The 19514-nt window shown below is 39.8% G+C and overlaps 1 protein-coding gene across 2 annotated transcripts in view; it reads right to left on the bottom strand.

Moving 5' to 3' along the window:
* The window catches only part of CDH8 (cadherin 8), a 153850-nt gene that overhangs the window by 29674 nt on the left and 104662 nt on the right, over positions 1–19514 (bottom strand). Inside the window, exon 9 of one of the 2 annotated variants that reach the window (XM_041396796.1) lies at positions 3654–3775. In XM_041396796.1, coding sequence (XP_041252730.1) covers positions 3654–3775 — 122 coding nt within the window. The remainder of the gene's footprint in view (positions 1–3653; positions 3776–19514) is intronic. The other variant, XM_041396797.1, reaches the window with a different exon arrangement.

Raw genomic sequence — 19514 nt, 5'->3', positions numbered from 1 at the left:
AATTTCTGAAATTCTTACATGTAAAATTCCAACTTTGATGTTGTATTAATACTTCATGCATGCATTTAATTCTGTACATACATTTAGCAGAAACTTAGCAAAGCAGCATATTTTGTTTAGCAGACAGCACTGGATTGTAATGAATAGTTAAATGGTCCCTTAGGACAGCTTGACTTTCTAATTTGTAGGTTTGCATTGCAGTTCTACAAAGCCACATGCGCCTGAAATAATATACACAAGGATAAATAGAAAAAAAAAAGTTATTTTCAACACATCATAGCTATCTACATGCAATTTTAGTACATGGTACTGTTTAAAAGACTTTTCTTGTGATGCAACTTGTTAACCTCACTAAGAATGGTTCTTCATCACTAACAAACATTTTTCTAATTTTAATCAGACTGATCTTCCAACTCTGGAAAAGCTTTTGCAGTCCCATTGCTGTTCATAGTTATTTCTGCGTTATTTTGCAGACTCAAAACCTGGTAAGACTAGAGTCACTACAGAGCAATTTTAACTTTGCCTGAAAAGTCAGATGCAGGTTCTGGCAGTAAAGGGATGGCTCTAGCTGAAAAGGCAAAGATCTACCTGAAGATTTCCCCCATTAGAAAGAAAAATAGTCTAATAGGAGAAGGGAATAAAATAGAGAGAAATTGTGGGAGGCTGGAGGAGCACTGTGCTCAGTTTTATATTGCTCCGGTTTAAAGCTGGCTTCAGCTCTCATATATCGCTGTCTGCACTACTCAAGTGAAAATTTTGTAGCTTTGTTTCCAGCAAACAGCACTTCCCTGGAAAAGTCTGAGTATGGACTAGGGAAATAGCAAGTGAGGCACTTTTCTTACTCAACATTGCAGAAGTTTTGTTCTAGGTCCACAGGAAAATAATTTTACTGTGCTGGAGAACAACCAACAGCACAGCTATAGTCAGCAAACCATGAATGTTCTGGTTTTAGTAACTGCAATTATGCAAAATTAAGGGGTAATAGGAAAAGGCAAGAGGTGATTTGTGGCTAATTTTGAGGTACTGTAACAGTACATTCAAATTTTTGGGGGTTGTTCCCTTTCCCCACCCCCCCAAGAAAAAAAAAAACCTGACAAAAAACACTTCTGGCAACTCTCTGTTGTGTGTAAAAATGGGCAAGGAGCACACAAATACATGCATAAAAAATATAAAAAATACACTTCCTTCTCCCTCCCTTTCCTCTCCTATCAGCCTGTGGTACCTTTACTCGGAGGTAGGTCAAGGCAAGGAAAATGCATCTGGCAGCGTTACACATCAAGAGTTTTTAATGCATTGTGTCACCTCACTAGCAGCTGTACTTGTTACTGCAATTATATCAGAACCTAAAACAGAACACTTAGAAAGTGAACTGGAATAGATAGTGCAATGTATTTAGTGGCTGCACATAAGGTTTTACCAATGGTTCAAATATAATCTCATTTATGGTAAATTAAATTTGATTTAAACTTAGCTTTAAATGGAACTGCAAATGTCAACAGACAGGAATACCTTAAGACAATTGCACCTTTCCTGCATGTGTAACATTTGAGTTTAAGCTTTGGACAACCATCCAAATTAGGCTTTTGCTACTAGTAGTATCTTTTTCATATCACCTATTTCATAACTGAGATATATGTAGTTTCTTGAATTCTACATCCTAACTTATTGATAGGACTTTTTTTAAAACTTGAATATAGAATTAAGCATAAGAAAATACAATAAGGCAGTGGAGTTACTAAAATCTTTACAGGAGCTGATGATTTTTGAATGACAACTTCAATTCAGAACCTAACCTTGGTGATTATTCTGGCCTGGTTACTGTTCCAGTAGTGCTATTTGTTTAAACACAGAATAAATTACAGGATCAGTGCAACCTCATCCATGCTGGCAGCCAAATATTTAATAACCATCTGTAAAGTTCACATGAGGATTCATGCTCAAGAGTGACATCTGCCATCAGATCAAGAGTGTAAGAGGCAATGGTAGATAAAGAGTATCATGCTTTAATGAAAGTTTTCTGTAAGTGCTTAAACAAAAGCCTCTTTTACCTGCTGACTCTTAATCATCTCATTTATTGTTTTATTCCAAATGAAATGTGAACATTTTTCACCATCTCTTAAACCACCTGAAATTTGTTAGGAATACCTAGATAAATACAGTCAGAAAACACTGTACAACAGAACGTTCTGATTTTAGGGAGGTTCACTGAGTCCTGGATAAAGGCTTAGTCATTAGGATTTAATCTATCCTGGAAAATGCAACTACTCAGCATCAGAAATCCACCCCGAGCTAAACAGAAATCCACTCTGAGCTACAAGAACTGAATTGCCAACAGTAACAGGACTGTCTGCCCATGAGGGCACATCTCCTCTTCAGTGGATAAAGAGAATTCTCATTCCTTAGTGGCACATTTTTGACACCATTTTACTAAACAAAAAGGGGTGCTAGAAGTCAAATCATCCTCTGTAACAATTCAATCCTGTATGTAGAACTGGGTTGTCATACACTGCTATACAGGTTGTCATTTAATACTACTAAAAAGAAAATAACTTCTAACTCTTTTGTCAGGTAACCTTCTTTGGAGAACAGTGCATTTAATGTCTAACACCCACATGAGACACAGGAATAGTTGGATTAACAAGCCATGTCATGCTGTCAGCTGCTGTTTATTTACATAAAATGTCACAATCTAGAAATAAATGGCAAAGATTAAAAACATTGAATTATTGTAACACCCAGTGTTTCTGTTGCTGGACAAAAGTTACATCTCATTTACACTGCATTACTTTCTAAATGTCTGTGCATATTCTTGAATCTTCACCTTGTCATTTAGGTGGCATATGAAATAGTCTTCCCTATTTCTGTACATTTGTCCTTCAAAGTGAATACCTTTGAACAAATCTGCTTCATTTCTTTGAAAAAGACTAAACAGTTTAAATCCTGCTTCTGACACGTTGCTGTTTACCTCACCTTGGAGAGTGTTGTGTGAGTTTCTTCACCAAGCTTTTTTTCATTAAATGAAGAAGGTAATAACATTTTTTAATATAATGAAAACTTGAACTTCCCTTCTCCAACATCAACTTCAAACACAGTTACAATTTACTTCACTTTCCATCAAGTTCTGGTGTGCTGCCTTATTTTTTCCCCAACTGTCATAAAAAAGTAAGAACTGAATAGAGATTATAACTGAGATAAGGTCAAGGGGATGTGGGTTTATTGTTTTAACTGTTTATTCTAAATCATACCTGGGAGCAGCTGCAGTGCAGGTCAATAATTGAACTGGAATTCAGGTTGGATTATACTTTCAGCTACTAACACACATGAACTTACAAAGTGTCGAGCTCCATCACACAGAGTGTGACATCGGGAGCTTAAAGACACTTAGGATTTTTTCAGGATGTTGTCCCAAAGTACTCACCTTTAATTTAAAACTATACCTTAAGGGAAAAAAAGTTTGTTTAATTATAGAAGACATCCCACCAAAGTGAAATTACAGAAGACATCCCATGTAAGTGATCATGGGTTTATCTTCAGTTAATGCTAAGAGCTGTTAGCACAAACACATGGGCACCCATTTTGGGAATAAAGATGACATAAGGTGACAGGGAGAAACTCCAGCCCTGTCTCACACCACAAAAACGTGGGATACTCACTTGTCCAGGCTTGCCATTCTCACACAGGAAGGCCTCGTGCTCTGATGCAAACTCAGGGGCATTGTCGTTCACGTCGAGAACTTTGATAGCAACAGGTACCCGGGACACCTGGCTGTGGTTCCCTGAGGAGAGAAACCAAAGGACCCGAGGTAAGCATATTTAATTGGGAATTAAATACAGCAGCGCTGGCACTGTGACTGTGCTCTTCCTGTCTCCCACCCCTGCTTAATTGGGCTGCCTCATCTACAACGGATCGTGGAGTTCGAGCGCCAGCTGAAGAAGGATGGCCAGGGCTTTGTGGCTGAAAAGAATAAATAGATCCCTGCTGCAAACAGCATTTGTTGGAGATTAGCTCAATGAAGACCTTTCTTGGTCTAAATTGGTAAGATTTTTCTTTGATGAAGTTTGTATTGTTTTATTGATAAAGTCCATTATATATGGAAAAGGGAAGGCTGCAAACAGCAGAGATTTATTTCTTTGTTTATCTTTGGCAGAGAACAGCACATTTTACTCCATTAATTGTTCTGACTGCACATCTATTATTTCTTCATTGCAAACACAGTTAAAGTACTGACCAACATTGGGAAAAAGATAGATAGGGCACTGACAGGAGGAAAACTAGACAGTAATTTGGACTATTAAAGTACTTTGATAATCTACCAGTGACCAAAACTGTGACCTGTGAACTTCTTTTTTCACTGAAGTAACAACTCATTATTTATAATATAGAGCTACTTTGCATAAAATTGCTTATCACTGTGAAAAGTAGAATGAGCTGTAAGGCAAAAAAAGCTAAACCAACAGTTTTTGAATAGCTTTGAATGGCTTTCAGAGGCAGCTGCCTGTGTCTTTCCCTCAATTCAGCATCGTTAATTTGCTTACAGATGATTATAAATATTTTAAATTATTTTTCCAGGAGCAAGCTCATGAATTCAGTTTAAACTGAGGTCACCAGCTGATTTGGATAGTTTGATAAACTGTTCCAAAGCACATGCACACCTCCACAGGTACCTCAACCCTAGTGTCAAAGTTCATCTCCTGGTGAATATTATTTTCCAGCCGTGGCATTCTACCTCATTTGTATCATCAGCAATGACAAATCTCAATATTCAGTGCACATCTCAGTACGAATGACTACAAAGTACAAGAAGATCAGGCTCCACTAGTGGTCAGGGACCAACTGGTGGCAGCTCTACAAGTGACAGAGATGAATAAAGGCAGAATAACCATATACACTGTGGGTTTTGTGGTTTCCATCAGGGTTAATGCTGTTGTGACCTAATCAAACCTGATATCTTACTGCCCTGTTTCCTCTTTGTGTGCTAAAGACTTCCACAAGATGGAAGGCTCCACCCATAAATCTAAATGTGCAAATTTCAATTGCTCTACTGACATTGAAATGGCACAAAAATAACAATTTAAAAAATGCAAACTCAAATATACCGATGCTATAAAAGGCTTTATATCTCTGGGATCATCTGAAATATCAAAATTCCTCCTGGATAGGACATGGAGGATCACCACACATCAGGATTTTAATGTTTTCCATCTTAAGGAGACGAAAGTTTTAATACAGAAAGAATATTACAGAAGAAAAAGAAACACTCACCAAAATATTATATGAGCAATATTTATGCCACTTTGCATCTTATGATCTTACTTACTAACAGGTGAGGGGAACACTTATGCCATGAAATAATAGTGTATTTGAAACCAAATAAAACCTAACATGCAATCATGAATTCCAAATATTTTAAACACTTTTGAAATCATCACTTAATAAAAATACAGACAGTGAATCTCAAGCTTATCAGAATTCTCAGCACTAGTGTCATATTTAAACACTAAAGATTTACTTTTATCTAAATTAATGAAATGATGGCAGTTCAAATTTTAAAGACATTACAGAGAAATATAATTAATTAGATAAGCTTCTAAAGAAATTATTCATGTCCCTTGTGACTGCCCCCAAAATGTTTGTCTTTCATCAGAAATACAAACATTAAGTTTAAAGATATTATAATTAGAAACTTGATGAGAATTCATTTAAAAAATTAATTTACTAAACACAAGAGAGACCCAGCTGGTTTGGAAATCTCCAAACAAGGGGATATCCGCTGCCTTTTAGGGTTCCTGTGACTCTGGTGAAATTTGTTGTTGAGAAAGAGAGAGAGACGGGAGAGGGAAATGTATCTACGGCTTGTACTGCCCACCACCCTGAAAGCACTGCATTATTTCATCATCCCAGGGAAATTCCACTTTGTGCTAAGTGTTTTCCTCCACCGTGATCCCACCTATTCAAACAAATGAGTGAGTCCTCAGGAAGCAAACCCAGGTTGAAAACGCCGTCAGAATGGAACAGTTGCATCTGTTCATCTCCATACGTTTCATGTCTGCAGACTCTTGGTGCTGAAACACGCACAGAGGATGTCCAAGCCTAAACCCAGATCTGCTGGCAATGCCCCAAAGGCCTGAACTGGGAGTAGGAAGGGATTGGAGTGGATCCAGGCTGGTCACAGCCTGCCCCATCTGCATGGTCACTGCCCTTCAGGCCCTTGGGTGTCCCACTCGTTAGTATTCAATGTTCAGAACTTTTCCTCATTTGTATGAATGGACAGTCAGTTCTTTCTAAACTAGGAACAAAACTGAGATTAATTACTGCGTGGGTTTTTGTTTAGTTTGGGTTTCTGCCCAATAAACCCCTCAGTCAGTAGATTTAAGGGAGACAGAATCTTCTTTCATGCAGGTAGACAGCTAGACTGACTGCTTAACTTCCACAATCTGTTATTTTATGCAAAATCATAAAAAAAAGGTAAAGTTAGAGACTCTCTAAGGAACTAGCCAGACTTTTTAAGGCTTTATCACCTGTATTTATTGTGATGCACAGTTTAAAAAGACCTACCTTGAATTTTGCAATATAAAAGTATCATTAGGGCTGTCACTTGAGGAACACCAGCTTTGTTTGAAAATTTAGCACTCTGAGATGCAGTATTGAAAATATTGAGAAAATTTCCACTAGTCTAGTTAAATAAAAATCTTTTCAAGCTAGGGCTGCCCAGAAGGACTTAGTAATGTGATGATACCAATCTGTGTCTAGATGAGCACAGAACATTTCTGAACTCAAGCAGTGAGATCCAGATGAGCACAGAAAACAAACACAGAAAGGAACATCTAGACAGATCCAAGGAAAGGAAGACTCAATGCAAAAATAACTAGTGGAACTTAGTTTGGGTGGATAAATAAACTTCCAAAATTTATGGAAAATCCACCTGGGTTTAGAAATGCATACTGAAAGCTTCCCAAGGGTTATAAGGACCTAAAAAGCTCTTCTGTTTTCTTCTCAGTTCACAAGACTCTACTGGAACATTAAATATTTGAAATACCCAACTTGCTGGTACTCCTCTGAGTAACCCACTGAAACCAACTCAGGGATTAAAAACACTGTAGAGTTTGATACTAAAATGATGAGGCAGGTCAAATAACCAAAGCGAAATTAAAGCAAACAAGCAAAAAAACAAACATTATCAAGCAACTCAGTGTCTCCAAACCTGAACTTTTGGAGGCTAGAGCCCCATGTTTTACCACTTGTTATTGGGATCAACACTTTTCGTACTTCCTGGAAATAATCCTACAAAACTGAGATGTGCCTGTATTGTAGGAAATTTGTATTACAAAGCACTGAGCGTTGTCAACATTGTTACTGCACACAACAAGAGTTTCTAGGAGTAACTAGAGCTTATAATTTTTGGTCTTGTACCACAACTAACAAAATAAAATGCAGCATTTCTACTCCCATAAACACTTAAAGACTTCATACACTTGCTTAAAACACTTCTCCCTGTCTTCTCTTGACTGATAAAATGCTTTTTGAGATAAAGAGAATTATTGTGGCCCAAAATTAAGTTTATAATTTATTTAACCCAAAGAAAACTAGTTTAGTTCAGTTTTCCTTTAGGTAATTAAATAATCCAAAATTACTTCAACATTCTCTATAAAAAGCTCATTAGCTGTCTTGCATTTTACCTAAAATTTACCTGAATAGAAAGTAGATTCCTAGAAAATAACTCTATTATTATTATTATTATTATTATTATTATCATCATCATCACCACTACCACCACCACATGGTTTGGAAATGGTTATTTCATACTTCTCTGATTCAAGGAAATTTCTACAATAATAACATTTTAAATTAGAAGTAGAGGAAGACCTAGCTCTAACAAAGAAATCAAAACAAAATCTGAATCACTGACTTAATAAAAACAACAGTGCTTGGTTTACATCCCTTATGTTTCAAACTTATTAAGTTGTATTTTAACAGATCAAAACCCCATTACTTAATCAAAGTTTTATCTGATGACTTTATTAAGATAATGCTCAGAACGAGTTTATTTCTCCTGTTAGAGTTTATGTTGTTGTTTTCTTTAGGCAATCCTTTACTTTTAGAATGCCACAGCTTATAACAATCTTTCTGTCATATAAAGCTGACAAATCTGACTTAAAGAATCCTTAGATACATAGATGCTATTGTGAAACAGTAGCTTTATTTATGTCGAAGCTTAACTCCAGAAATCACATAGTGCAGCAAATACTGGGCTCGTTTTTCTGCATCGTTGGGTAATGATCTGATTCAAGAGAGGCTGAGTGCCTGAAACCCACTCCAAAATTGTCAAGAAGACAGCAGTAATTGCCAACATTTCTCTTAAAAATACCAGAACACAAGCTATTTCTGAGCTAGGACAAAATTCTAACAACAAATGAAAAACCCAGACAGAACTGTTCACCAGGAGGATTTCGATTCCCCATTGAAATGATTGTCTTTTTAAAGGATGAGAAGTCGTGGATTATTGAAATAGCAATATAAACATATCAGCACTTAGCGGGAAGGTTCCTGTACGAGGTGCTAAGACAAGAAACAAACACGGCCTCCTAATTATTATTCAATTTGTATTTCTTTAGCGCATGGAACTCGCCGGAGCAGCACAGATTGTGGCGAGTGTCTGTGTGTGCATGTGTGGGAGGGGCGCGGAAAGGAAAGGATGTGGAACATATTTCTCAGGTTTGTTCCTTCAGTCATTCTTTGGGAGAAAAATAATAACGGAGTTGAGAAGTTTTGTCTCCTTTCAGTAGCTCCCTGGGTGTATTTTGTTGTGGGCTCCAGAAGGATGAATGAGGCAAGAGCAAAGCTTTGTCACACTCTATTTCTATTTCCTCACTGAGAAACTGTCACAAGTTTAACCAAGAAGTGGCTTAATATCATCCACCTCTTCAAAGCTGGATTTGGAGTTAAGAGGTTCCCAAAGCTCAGCAACTCCATCTGTAAAGAGGTGACTCGGGAAGGCCACGCTCACCTACCTTTATTTAATATATGAGATGTAGCACTTGGGACTAAAGGACTGATTTTACTTTCAAGTCACTGACAATACCAAAACAAAAAATAAAAATTAAAATTTATTTGATACGTGCACACACCATCCCAGAATATGCTAATTAAATATACAATATCCTTCAAGTCCTGTTTTCACTCACTTTCTTTTTCTGTGAGATTTTTTTTTTGGTACATAAGTGCACATAAGACATTAAAATTATTTAATGTAACTCAGCACCAATCAGATCCTGAATCAATTACCTAAACTATGTAGAAAATGGAGACATGCCTGCAAAAAGACCAAATTTTTTTTTATAAGTGATATTCCACCTAGCCCTGCTGTCAGCTCTTTTCTTGCCACTGTAAGTAGCAATACTGAGTTATTTACTGTATTTGAAATCATTTAGGATTCCAAATAAAAATATACTTTAAATTGAACCAGGAATTTCAACTGGGTGCTTTGTTAACTTCAAAGGATCAACACTGATTTATAAAACTCGACAATGGATTTTAAAAAGGGAACCTATTCCTTTCTTACAGGTACAATGCATACTGATAGAATCAGTTAGCCCTCATTTTGCTTATCTGAGGTCAGGCTGTAATTTGACATTCCAATGCAACCTCTCTGCTGTTTTTCATGCCATGAAGATGTGCAGTTATTCAGCAGCTTCACAAATAGTTACTCTGTAATTACCTCTGATACTCTGTGAATTGTGAGATCCATTTGCAAAACGGGAAAGGTTTGTAATTTTCTGCAGAAGTATCTTATTTCACTTGGTGTATTTGCATGATATTGCCTTGTCTGAGTGCACAGAAAGATCAAAAGGGCTTGGAAAGGAGAGACTAGATCAGAGAAGCAAAACATCCCCTCAAATGTAGTTCACAAGTGTGGAAAGGGCCTCTTCTACCACAACCCTGGCTACAAGGGAAAATCAGAAGATCCTGTTCTATTTAGATTTAGCTGTGCATGATGAGAGAGGAGAAGTTTTCCTCTGCTGCAATGAGAATGAGAACATGGACCACACTGAGCGAGCTCTAAGTTTGTCCTGGAGGGAGCAGAGGATTCGGAAAGAAATTCTTATCCGCCTTGGGGCTGAAGGAGATTGGGAAGCAAAGACAACCCCCACCCCTTGTGCCATCCTTCCAAAAACTCAACAACCCCAAAACTTGAGGCTTGCTGGTTATTCCAAATGACTCTGAATGGTGGTTTGTCTTTAATCCCAATATGTACGTTTTGAAAACTCCACCTTGGTGTCATCACTTCCTATTCAGCGGCATTGGGCTCCAAAGAGCAAATGCTAGAAGAGACAGGAGATGCTCCATGTACACGATAACATGAGTGCTGATTACATGGATTACTGCATTAGAGAGGGACTTGGAGGCTGCCATGGCGTTCTCCTGGAGAGGCTGCAGCCCATGGCTTGGACAGGTGCACCTTGTCTGGACGAGAAACTGGCTGACGGTCCAATGCAGAAATGGGGAATGGTGCCACATCCAGCTGGTGCCGCGCACCAGGGGTGTCCCCCAGAGCTCAGTGTTGGGCCCAGTCCTGTTCAGTGTCTTTATGAATGATCTGGATGAAGGAACTGGGGGCACCCTCAGGCAGTTTGCAGATAACATCACATTGGGTGAGAGTGTGGATGTGCTGGAGGGCAGGAAGGCTCTGCAGAGGGATCTGGACAGGCTGGATCCATGGGCTGAGGGACAACAGGGCCAAGGGCTGGGTCCTGCCCTGGGGTCACCCCAACCCCATGGAGCTGGGCTGGGGCACAGGGGCTGGAAAGCTGCTGGTGGCAAAGGCCCTGGGGGTGCTGGTGACAGGGGCTGGACACAAAGCCAGGAGTGCCAGAGGCCGGTGGCACCTGGGCTGTGCCAGCCCTGGGGTGGCAGCAGGCCCAGGGCAGGGCCCGTCCCCTGGGCTGGCCCTGCTGAGGGACCTCGAGGGCTGTGGCCACTTCCGGGCCTGTCATGGCCACCAGAGCCCTGGAGGGGCTGGAGCGTGTCCAGGGCAGGGAATGGAGCTGGGAAGGGGCCGGAGCCCCAGGAGGGGCTGAGGGAGCTGGGAAGGGGCTCAGCCTGGAGAAAAGGAGGCTCAGGGGGGCCCTTCTGGCTCTGCACAACTCCTGACAGGAGGGGACAGCCGGGGGTCGGGCTGTGCTCCCAGGAACAGGGACAGGAGCAGAGGGAACGGCCTCAGGCTGGGCCAGGGCAGGCTCAGGGTGCACACCAGCAGGAATTTCCCCACGGAAAGGCTGCTCAGGCCTTGGCAGGGGCTGCCCAGGGAGCTTTGGAGTGCCCATCCCTGCAGGTGTCCCAGGAAGGGCTGGAGGACAAGGTGGGCATCAGGCACAGCTGGGACTCCATGGGCTGGGAGGGATTTCCCAACCCCAGTGATCCTGGGATTCTGTGAATGCATGGAATATGCAGCAGGAGAGAAAAGTGGGCTTTGAAAGCAATGGGAACAAATGGATGGGATGAGACTTGGAAAGTGTTGGAATGAGTATCCTAATCAGAAGTTGTAACATCTTTGCAATATTTGAGTAAGAATTATGGGTCCCTGTCTCTTGACAGATGCTCTGGATAAAACAGCATGTTCTTAGAGGCTGCTCTGCATATCTAATTCTGACCACAGTGAGGTTTATATTCACAGTGACACATAATAAAGATATATGTGACACATCAATATGAGTAAACAAATACATAATTCAAAATAAAGTATTAGTACAGCTGCTTGAGAGGACTGTATTGGAAGCTGCTGAAGTCATATCAGGTTCAGGACAATGAAGCAATTCAGTTTGTTCACTGATCCTAAGTAAATCCTTAAGGGAAAACAATTAAAAAAACCCAACACTGCCGATATCCTTCCACCCACACATCTATCCAGAGACCAAACTGAAAGAACTTCTGACAGAAAACAACCTGTATTTGTGATAAAGCACTGTCTAATTGAGCCTTATTTATCTCTAACGAGGACACAAGTCAGGAGGTAGTTTGCAGTTATGTCACACTCAGTAAATTAGCTGTGCTAAGTACTGAAGTGGGGAATCATTACAACTGCAAAATTAAAAATACAGCTAAAGTTTTAGCACTTACTAGCAGTGCACTTATTAACAACTACAAGAACTGGCAACCTAGAAATATTTGAAGTTTTACAGTTTGATTTTTGTGAAAAAGGCCAATGCAAATCAAACAAACATGAAACAAATGGGAAAATGATACCTCATGTCAAGACTGAGCAATATAAAACCAACATTTATGTTCTCTGGAAGCATCTCCAAGAAGAAAGCATGATCTACAGACCCAGCATTTCAGCAAAAGAGGCTACTAAACGGTTTTGAGTGAAGGTTTTCCATTTCCTTGTGGCAAGCACCACTAGGAAGGAAAAAAGTTAGGAAAACAAAGAACCTCAGAATCATCTTTCGGACACTTTTGTTATACACTCTAGAATAATACGAGTGTGATGAAATGCCACTGGATCTGTACTTTTGTGGATCAAAGCACCACAAGCCTAATTAGGATTCCAGATTTTCTGAGGCAGTGTAATGACTTAAATGGTTGTGAGGAAGTAACAGATTTTAATTTCTAAATATAACAATGAGAAAAAAAATTCCAGAAAATAATATGGTGTCCTTGGATGACAGAAAAGAATTTGACTTAAAAATAAGGCAGTGGACAGGCAGGAAAAGAAATTGACTGAAAAAAAAAAAAAAAGACACAACAAATGTACCAGGACATTATTTGCTGCTGTGTTTCTCAATTCCAGCTTAACCAAGGGAGTTGTGCTGCCATAAAAGAGTCAGGAATCTGTCCCACACTTTAGAGCAATTATATTATTAATATGCTAATAACTCATGCATATTAAAATCTTATAAAAATATTGACTTAGATATGCAAGGTCTTATTGTCAATTATAATTAGCTATGAAATTTTCTAATGACTAGCAGCAATAATAATAACAATAAGCAGACTGATTGAGGACGAGTTGTCAGGAATATTTGGGGGTTTTTATTTAAAATGATTGCATGATTGAAGTAAAATAACTTATAGCTCAAAAGAAATCCCTCCCTTACTCATAGACAAAACATCAAAATGCTTTAATAAAGATTTTTATTAAAGCAGTATTTATTATGGAAGCATTTAAATGTCATTACTTTTAGAGCTCATATTGCTTTCTGAGACTGATTTTCTTAACAGTACAATTTAATTAATCTTATGTTTCCTTCACAGATGAAATATTGCTGGATATCCTGGATATGAATCAGGTTCTAGGAGTTCAGCACCAAACCTTCTTACTTGCATACCTTCACCAATAAGCAAAAAAGACCTCTCCAGCACATCAGAATGCACCTTTAAAAATACATCTCCTTTGTTTTTCAGACAGAAAATAGTTCCATTCTTTCCTGCCCTGCACCTTTGCCAGAAGCTCAGACCATGCTGCTCAGTCTTTATTCCAGACAGAAATGTGCCTCAAGAAGATTGACTGAAATTATACTGAGTTGCAAACCCCTACTCTGACCTGCCCTCATGCAGAAAAACCAGTGGAGATTTCAGATAGTCCCAATCTGCTCAGAGCTGATGAACTCAGGTTCTCAAATGAGGTGAATTCCACACAGTATTTCTAACATTAATCTTATTTTCTTTTGAACTTCTAATTCAAATGTTCAAAGTGAGGATGGCCAGTTGGTAGCTGGTCAGGGTAAAGATGCACTTGGCTAATATAACATATATTTATATATCAGCTATATACCTATAAGGTTAATCTCTGAATTTCCTCAAAATAACTAATAAATATTCTCTGTGCTAATTAGTCATGTACATTTCTGATTGCATTTCTTACTTGAATCCTTCCCTGCTTTATGCCCCAGAAAACCTTATTTCCTTCTAAAACACCACCCAATGCCCCAGTCTTTTGTATTTTAAGCTTTATTCATTACCCGTTGTATATATATACATTTATATATTACTCTGTATATATAGAACTCCTTTATAACTTTACAAAATGAGTATTTGCCAATCTAGAACTCGGATGTTCAACCCGGATTTATAATGCCCAGAAAACAGAAGTATAATTTAGACTGTTACTGCAAATCTCTCTCCTTTTCCTTGTCATAATGATGTTCATTACTTTCTTTGGCCTTTTTTTAGCTTTTTTTTTTTTTTTTACTGAATTACTCAGATGCTTTATTCACAGCTGCCTTCCATGCCTTCCTCTGGAATCAGAGGTCTCCAGCTTCTACTCAGCGCCCAATACCTGAATTTTAGTGCTCACTCCTGAACTACTGAAGCCATTTCACACAGAGATTGTTTCACAAGCACACTCCTTTCCCATTTGTATTTCCTCATAATATGGCCACTCCCATGCTATTAGCTAGGTGGATCACCTCTCCTGCTATTCTTGAGCTGTGTGAAACACTAATGGGAAAATCTGTGCCATGTTTGAGCAGACTTTCACAGCTGCAAACTGGCTTGACAAGATGCACCAGCCCCCCACTGCCCAATGCAAACCTTCTATGACCCCTTAGGATCTGAGGAGCTCTGTGTAACCTTCTAGTTATGTGCAAAATAATAAAAAAAAACACCTTAGCAAATTCTGTGTTTTAGTGTAAAAATGATGGATTATACAGTTTGAGTTCCACTAAACCAAAGCAAAAAGGGTCAAGCAGAAAAGGTTAATATTCCTGAGCTTCCCTTGTTTAAACCTCCATAAAGGCTTATTTCCTTCTTTTTCTCAAACTTACCGAAATTTACTCAGCCCTAAGTTAGAGATAATTATATGATGTACCAAAGTAACTCTCTAAAATGTTAGAATTATTGCTAATAATGCCTATAGTTATTTTTACCATAAAAGGCTAAATTAAATTAAATAAATGAAAGCATAGTGAAAGCACAGGTATTCGTGGCATTAAAAAGTACATTGTAGCTGAAGGCTTGTTCTGAAGAAATATGTCTCTCTTCCTTTTTAATTAGTGTTCTTGCATTTTTTAAAGGAATACACATTATAGATAACTTTAGCAGTGCATGTGCTGGGTGATGATTCAATTACGCTATTTATGTTCTCGGTAAACCATATAGAGCCTTTCTGGCTTTATGCCCTTTCCCATTAGGTGACAAAATTGCCTCATACTTCTTCATTTCCAAAGAATGCTGTTGGTGTGGGTAATTACCTGTGTCAGAGCCCACAGCTTTGTCCTTGAGATGCCTCTGCTCTGGGCCTGGAAAGTATTTATTGTTGTCAAATCACCATTTGTGTTTCAAGATCTTGTCTAGATTTTCACCTCTTGCTTTGAATAATTATTCAGGAGAATTTCTACTTGTTGAGTTCTGGTGCTTTGCCCAGCTCTTGGGCAGGGGGCTGAGGCTGCCATGGGAGTGCTGCTTGCTTGGCACGTGGGGCTGAGTGCCAAGAACGCTTTGATCAAGCAGTCAATCCCACTCAAAATAACATCTCTGTGACTGCAGTGCCTGCAGAATAAGGACATCAGAAATTCTATTAAACGCTTCGTTCAGAGATTTAAACCTTGGCTCAAAGCACAGCTCAAGGCTACAAGAAATATCCTGTCCCAGGCACTGGCTTTGGGATTCCCTAGTGGACTGCTCAGTGGTGTGTCTGTGGGTGTGATGTGCAGAGTGTGAGGATCACAGGACCCCAGAGTGGTTTGGGCTGGAAGGAGCTAAAAATATCTTCTTCCACCCCCTGCCATGGGCAGGGACAGCTTCCACTGTCCCAGGCTGCTCCCAGCCCCAGTGTCCAACCTGGCCTTGGGCACTGCCAGGGATCCAGGGGCAGCCACAGCTGCTCTGGGCACCCTGTGCCAGGGCCTGCCCACCCTCCCAGGGAACAAGTTCTTCCCAATATCCAGCCTAAGAGGGAGAAGAATCCAGTGCTGCAAATAATCATAACACAGCTCAGAGGAAAATATAAACCTTAAGTAGTCCACTCAGTGCTACATGTAGTGAAAGCCAGCTTGGGGACTTGAAAGGGAACATCATTTAGCTGTCTTTAGAGATAATGAGCCAGGCTTTCTGTTATTTATTGATGTATTTGTCACAAATCTGAGCTGGCCAAGTGGAATATATTTAGAAGTCTTTACTTGTTGAAATCTATGGTATCATTCAAGGAAGCTAAACTATGTAATACAAATATACTGGGGAAAAAGATTACCTCACTTTTAAAAAAGAGAATTTCAGATAAGCATTGCTAATAATGAAGCCATTGCAGTATATTCTGTTTCCAAAGAATTCACTAGAATCCTGTATCTCAAGCAGATCTCAGCTTCAGTTTTGGAGGTATGAATATGCAAATATCAGGATATTCATATTTAAATCAGAGGAATGTTGTGCAGTCAAATTCTACTGCTAATAAGTTTCTTTCTAGGCTAAGTTAAACCAGCTTCTCTTACATAAGTCTTTGCTTTGGTTTCAAACTACACTAGTTCTCCATTTATTACTGCTGTTATGTCAATTAACCAGCAATGATGGGCATTTCCCTAGTATTAATGGCCCACATTGTGAGTGTGCTAGGAAATATCTGCAAGGTGGCTGTGCCAGCCATTAGAAAATGGAAATGCAAATCCATGGAGCTGGAGGCAGAAAGAGGAAAGAGTTTAATTATTACATGTCTTATCCATGTCTGGCAATCTGATCTCTTGAATGATCAGTGATTCTGAGCTCCATTCAGAATCTGTAGGAAAAAAATGGTCTAATAAATAAGTCATGGCTATTTGATTTTCTTTTCCTCTGACTAGCATTGACAACACGCAACGCGGTAAGTGCTGCAAAACCTGTGCAAGAAACAGGGAGAATACTGAGGAGGTTAAGCCCAGCCTGAACCCTGCTCTGCTTCACTGCCCAGCAAAATTGGCAGCCAGTTAATGCCAGCAGCACAATGGGAGCAGGAGTTACAGCTATAATTGTAATCTACACAATGAAAAAATGTATTTGTGGGTTCAGGAGAACTGGATCACATCTGACTGTTAGGATCCGGACTTCACCAGATTTTCTGAATGGTAGAAAATTCATTTCTAGCAAGTAGCAAAGAACCAAAGATGTGATGAGCCTTTGTACATGTAAAGAAGATGCACCAAAAGAGACGTCTGTAATTTAATCATTCATTCTTACTGCACTGCAATTCAGGCTGTCAAAAAACCCTTGCACATGCCCCCAGATTCCTTTCCTGTTCAGGATACAGCTCCAGAGAGCTCAAACACATGAGCAGCACTATCAACCCTGACTTACAGAGCAAGTCTACATTCACCCCTCTCTCAAGCATTTAAATTTAAAATAAACCTCCCAACCTTGGCTACGACTTTAAGCTCATGGAAGTCTCAGCTACACCACAAACTAATGAGAAATCTCATTAGGTCAGTGCTTAAAGTCCAGAGTCAGTGACAACGTTCACCCTTTATATCCACAGAGCACAAAGGTTCATTCTCAGGAAATCATTTTGCCAGTGGACCTGCTTCCTCCAGCCTGTCATCACCTTGATATTCCTGCTCTTTTCCATTCAGCACGGTAAACTTGGTGAATGGCAACGTAGAAAGAAAATTTAAGAATCCATTCACAGGTTCAATAGCTTTGAGTCTTGCCCTTGCCATGAGTGTATTTCTTCTGCACACCCTAAGCCTGCATTTCAGAGGCATCTTTCAAAGATGTCAAGGCTCTTTCTAATATTATCTTTTCTTGAAAATCCATATGGCTGAATTCATCAGCACAGAGGAGACGAGCGAGAAAAAAAGTTAAGCAAAAAAGAAGCAAAAATTAATTTGATCCCATAAGAAAGAGATGTAAGAAATCACACAATAGGAAAAATGTGCAAAAGATATTTAGGAGTAGACAAATTTAAGGATGACAGTTGAGTGGACCAGAGCTGCAGAAGAAATTTAAAGGAAAATATATGACTAAATGTATAAATAAATCTGAAATACTGAAACCAGCACCTAAATATCACCTATATCACCTAAACATCACCTGTCCTGCAATAATCTCATTCAGTTCATTCTTTTCCACAGATGGCTCTTTGCTTGGTTTAATCTCTAGTAACCACAACAAGATTAAAGAATTCACTCTTGTGGGCATGCAGCTATTAAGGGGAACCTCCCAGAGTGACCATTCATGGGATTCTCTGTCAGGCACACTCCCACCACTGTCACTGCTGGGACCCAACAGCAGCTCCAGGGCTTCTCCTGGCTCACAGCCAGAGCAGATTTCCTCACTGGTTCCAGCCCAGGTTTCCCTTGGCAGAGTCTCAGATCTCTCGTTCCATAAAGCCATTTATTCCCAGCACAGTAACACAGCCACAGCCCGAGCCTGTGCCTCTGAGGAGGGCCCCCACAAAGACTTTTATCTCTGGACTTTTATCCCTTCACAGCTTAAGCACAGGGAAGTTTTGGCTCCTCTTCCTGAGCCTGGGCTCCTGTCCTGACTCTGGGTGTCCCTCACCCAGAGTGTGCCACAGGACACCTTGGCATGCAAAGGGTCACAGGTCACATCCTCCTGTCTCTCAGAGCTCCAACCCAAAGCTCAACCTGCAGCTTGCAAACCAAGCTACCTGCACCAGGTGTGGCCCTCAACACAAGCAGAACGCACAACGGTTACTGGGATTTTAGCAGGAGGCAAAACTGTGTGGCAAAAATGTGTGGCACTGGCCACACATTTCAGGAACCAGAATGTAAAAGCAATACAAAATCTGGGCAAAGGTCTGAGGGAGAGCCACTCAAGGCAGCTGTTCTTCAGTCTGGCTGGCCAGTATAACTCCCTGAAAACAAAGGCTGCAGAAAACTAGAAACTCCTTCAAAAGAGTCTGTCAGCAGTGGGAAAGTAAAGGAGGGAACAGGACCACCCAAAATGTCTCACTTTGCACAGGTCTCAGAATACAATGATAATACTATTTGTCACCAATAGCATGAATTTTGTCTGAACAAGCACTGGCCAGACACTTGCCTATGAATGAGAACAGAAAATGTCTTTCTTCTAAATAAAAACCCAACCAAATGAAAAGCCACACAAAAACCCCCCAAACTGGTCTTTCATCTTTCACCTATCAAGTACACATAGAAGAATCACATTCCCCACTGGCTCACACTTTCCTCCCCTTTGTTTTCCTAGACATGAAAGGGTTAAATTCATATTTTGGAGCATTAAGATAAAAACTGTTTAAAATTATCCACACACATTTTAAATCTGATCACTTTTAAAAAGATCAGCCAGTGTGAGCCTGAGGAGCTTCACCCCCATTTCAAGTGAAAATGCAGAAGCAGTAACGCTCCATTCAGCCACACCAATCCTGCCTTGGAAGACTCCTACCTGAGAGACTGGCTGAGGGATGATGCAAATAGATAACTTTGTCATGATGACAAGCAGGAAACTGCAAAAAAATTAAATCAGCTTAAAGCACAAATTTAGATGCAGGTACCTTACCATCACAAAGCTCTGAAATAGTGAATTATGGTTTGTTAAAAGTTGGTGTTTATCTATGAAAGTGTTGCTAAATTAGG

The sequence above is a fragment of the Onychostruthus taczanowskii genome, unplaced genomic scaffold (genome assembly GCF_017590055.1).
Source record: "Onychostruthus taczanowskii isolate IOZ18803 unplaced genomic scaffold, ASM1759005v1 scaffold130, whole genome shotgun sequence".
NCBI lineage: Eukaryota > Metazoa > Chordata > Aves > Passeriformes > Passeridae > Onychostruthus > Onychostruthus taczanowskii.
The sequence above is the reverse complement of the archived record's forward strand: the minus strand, read 5'-3'. Positions and strand labels throughout refer to the sequence as shown.